The sequence below is a fragment of the Diaphorina citri genome, unplaced genomic scaffold (assembly GCF_000475195.1).
Source record: "Diaphorina citri unplaced genomic scaffold, Diaci psyllid genome assembly version 1.1 scaffold5660, whole genome shotgun sequence".
Taxonomy (NCBI): domain Eukaryota; kingdom Metazoa; phylum Arthropoda; class Insecta; order Hemiptera; family Psyllidae; genus Diaphorina; species Diaphorina citri.
The window spans coordinates 3192-6586 of NW_007383036.1; the positions used below are offsets into that span (position 1 = coordinate 3192).

At 36.2% G+C, this 3395-nt stretch overlaps 1 protein-coding gene across 1 annotated transcript; it reads right to left on the bottom strand.

The window, feature by feature from the left end:
• Positions 1 to 459: 459 nt before the first annotated feature.
• LOC103521655 lies at positions 460 to 3083 on the bottom strand (the record flags this gene model as incomplete). Its single annotated transcript, XM_008486767.2, has 2 exons — positions 460 to 1463; positions 1512 to 3083. Coding segments are annotated over 2 exons (1834 nt in total), but the record flags the coding sequence as incomplete, so codon positions are not given.
• Positions 3084 to 3395: the final 312 nt, after the last annotated feature.

Genomic DNA, 3395 nt, shown 5'->3' on the forward strand with positions numbered 1-3395 from the left:
AGTTTGCCCCGGGGCGGGAATCGAACCTTACCTTATCCCGTGCAGTAGTGACCAGTAGTTCTAACCAGTGACGTATAGCGAGGGGGTGTGTAGCGCGAGTCAGTAGGCTACCAACCAAGCTAACTAGGCTGGCACCGAGTCTTTAATCACGTATTTTGTTAATACACCTTCTTGGACTGGAAGGAACCTTCAGATGACAAGGCCACTCCCTCCGCTAACCATTTTCAATGGTCAAAGCCAAACCTATTTTTCGGTGACAAGCCTAATTCTAATCACTGTTCATATTTCAGGTCTGTTCTACGTCATCTTCCACACAACTCCTCAGGTATTCTATGATCAATCCGTTGTCAATGCCTCTGCAGGTTCTAAAGAAATAGCATCGGTGAATGGTATCATCTTGCAAACGGTTGTAGAGTTGCTTTCTTAAATATTGAAAGTAGTCTGTTAAGAAGCTAGTTATTTTTTTTTATGTTTCTCAAAAGATGTCTTATTTTAATAACACTACAAATGTACCTACCTACAAATCTAAGCAAATTTCCAATATTTTCTTTACTTGTGTACCTACTAGAAATGGTTGTATTTATTTTCGCTGGTTAAAAATCCTGAAGAAAAAGATGTAGACAAATAAAAATAAATTAACTCGAAAAGAAAAAGGTTTTAAAATATTCAAAATGTGAAATCTTATATTAGCAACTAGTATTTTTCAAATACCTAAACATAAAATAATCTAATTTTTGGATCAAAACACAAGAAGACACAATTAGAAAGAGGGAAAAAAAATCAAATTTAAATTTTACAAAAAGTAAGTTTCAAATTAAAGTCTAAAGAAAATCACAACAACAAAAAATCAAATTAAAATCACAAAATAATAATAAAAAAAAGGACAACTCTTTTAGATCAAATCTCAGGAAAAAATGTAAGTAGATACATAAATAGGGTAGTTAACTGTCGGAAGGAATATAAATAATAGTTATTCTTGTGATTTGTTAGATATAAAATAGACACATGTATGATCATGGAAAAAAAAGGATCAATTTTTTTAAGAAGACAAAAAGTGTTTGCAAATGTCATGAGGAAAAACCAGATTTACCAGATGTCAAGATATGTAGGTATTTGTATTTCTGTCGATGGCTAAACAAACGGGAGGCAAACAGTTTCAAAGGTAAAATCAAATAATTAAAAGGGAACAAAAGGGAAAATATTATGAAATAGTTAAAAAAGGGAAGGGATAAAATTGAAGTTGAAAAAAATTGAAGTTGAAAAAAAATTTAAAAATTGAAGTTAAAAAAATTGAAGAGGAAAAAGAAAAGGAAGTAAAATCAGTGCAAAATGTACATAAATTAATCTCACATTTATCAGATAAAAGACTTCCACTATCGAAAGATCCACTTAGGAGACAAAATAAGACTAGGTGAAAGAATGAACAGAAAACTGAAAGTCCAGTTCTGTGGACAGACTGAGAGATAAATGAACAGAAAACTGAAAGTCCAGTTCTGTGGACAGACTGAGAGATAAATGAACAGAAAACTGAAAGTCCAGTTCTGTGGACAGACTGAGAGATAAATGAACAGAAAACTGAAAGTCCAGTTCTGTGGACAGACTGAGAGATAAATGAACAGAAAACTGAAAGTCCAGTTCTGTGGACAGACTGAGAGATAAATGAACAGAAAACTGAAAGTCCAGTTCTGTGGACAGACTGAGAGATAAATGAACAGAAAACTGAAAGTCCAGTTCTGTGGACAGACTGAGAGATAAATGAACAGAAAACTGAAAGTCCAGTTCTGTGGACAGACTGAGAGATAAATGAACAGAAAACTGAAAGTCCAGTTCTGTGGACAGACTGAGAGATAAATGAACAGAAAACTGAAAGTCCAGTTCTGTGGACAGACTGAGAGATAAATGAACAGAAAACTGAAAGTCCAGTTCTGTGGACAGACTGAGAGATAAATGAACAGAAAACTGAAAGTCCAGTTCTGTGGACAGACTGAGAGATAAATGAACAGAAAACTGAAAGTCCAGTTCTGTGGACAGACTGAGAGATAAATGAACAGAAAACTGAAAGTCCAGTTCTGTGGACAGACTGAGAGATAAATGAACAGAAAACTGAAAGTCCAGTTCTGTGGACAGACTGAGAGATAAATGAACAGAAAACTGAAAGTCCAGTTCTGTGGACAGACTGAGAGATAAATGAACAGAAAACTGAAAGTCCAGTTCTGTGGACAGACTGAGAGATAAATGAACAGAAAACTGAAAGTCCAGTTCTGTGGACAGACTGAGAGATAAATGAACAGAAAACTGAAAGTCCAGTTCTGTGGACAGACTGAGAGATAAATGAACAGAAAACTGAAAGTCCAGTTCTGTGGACAGACTGAGAGATAAATGAACAGAAAACTGAAAGTCCAGTTCTGTGGACAGACTGAGAGATAAATGAACAGAAAACTGAAAGTCCAGTTCTGTGGACAGACTGAGAGATAAATGAACAGAAAACTGAAAGTCCAGTTCTGTGGACAGACTGAGAGATAAATGAACAGAAAACTGAAAGTCCAGTTCTGTGGACAGACTGAGAGATAAATGAACAGAAAACTGAAAGTCCAGTTCTGTGGACAGACTGAGAGATAAATGAACAGAAAACTGAAAGTCCAGTTCTGTGGACAGACTGAGAGATAAATGAACAGAAAACTGAAAGTCCAGTTCTGTGGACAGACTGAGAGATAAATGAACAGAAAACTGAAAGTCCAGTTCTGTGGACAGACTGAGAGATAAATGAACAGAAAACTGAAAGTCCAGTTCTGTGGACAGACTGAGAGATAAATGAACAGAAAACTGAAAGTCCAGTTCTGTGGACAGACTGAGAGATAAATGAACAGAAAACTGAAAGTCCAGTTCTGTGGACAGACTGAGAGATAAATGAACAGAAAACTGAAAGTCCAGTTCTGTGGACAGACTGAGAGATAAATGAACAGAAAACTGAAAGTCCAGTTCTGTGGACAGACTGAGAGATAAATGAACAAATCCGTAAGTCCAAATAGATAGAAGCCAATCCAAACAGGGCCACAGAATGACCGCGTCCACTACGGATTTCGCTACAAACAATGAGTTTTATACCTTTTGGCCTCAGTCCATTTGGACTATTGGATTATATCGAATGTCAACACAGGGTTATCCAATTTTCAAAACAACACTCGTCGAAATCAAACGTTTTAGGCTGTGTTTATGTACAGGGCTGAGATGAGCTCGGACGAGGTGAGATGGGATATTGTTTCTACAGTTTTGCATTGGAGTGGTAACTAAGCAAGGATAGCGTGGGATTGTTGGGAATTTTTTCTAACCCTCTGTCCCGGCGGCAATTTTTAAAATTTATTTTATATTTATTTTTGTTTGCTTTGTAATTCGCT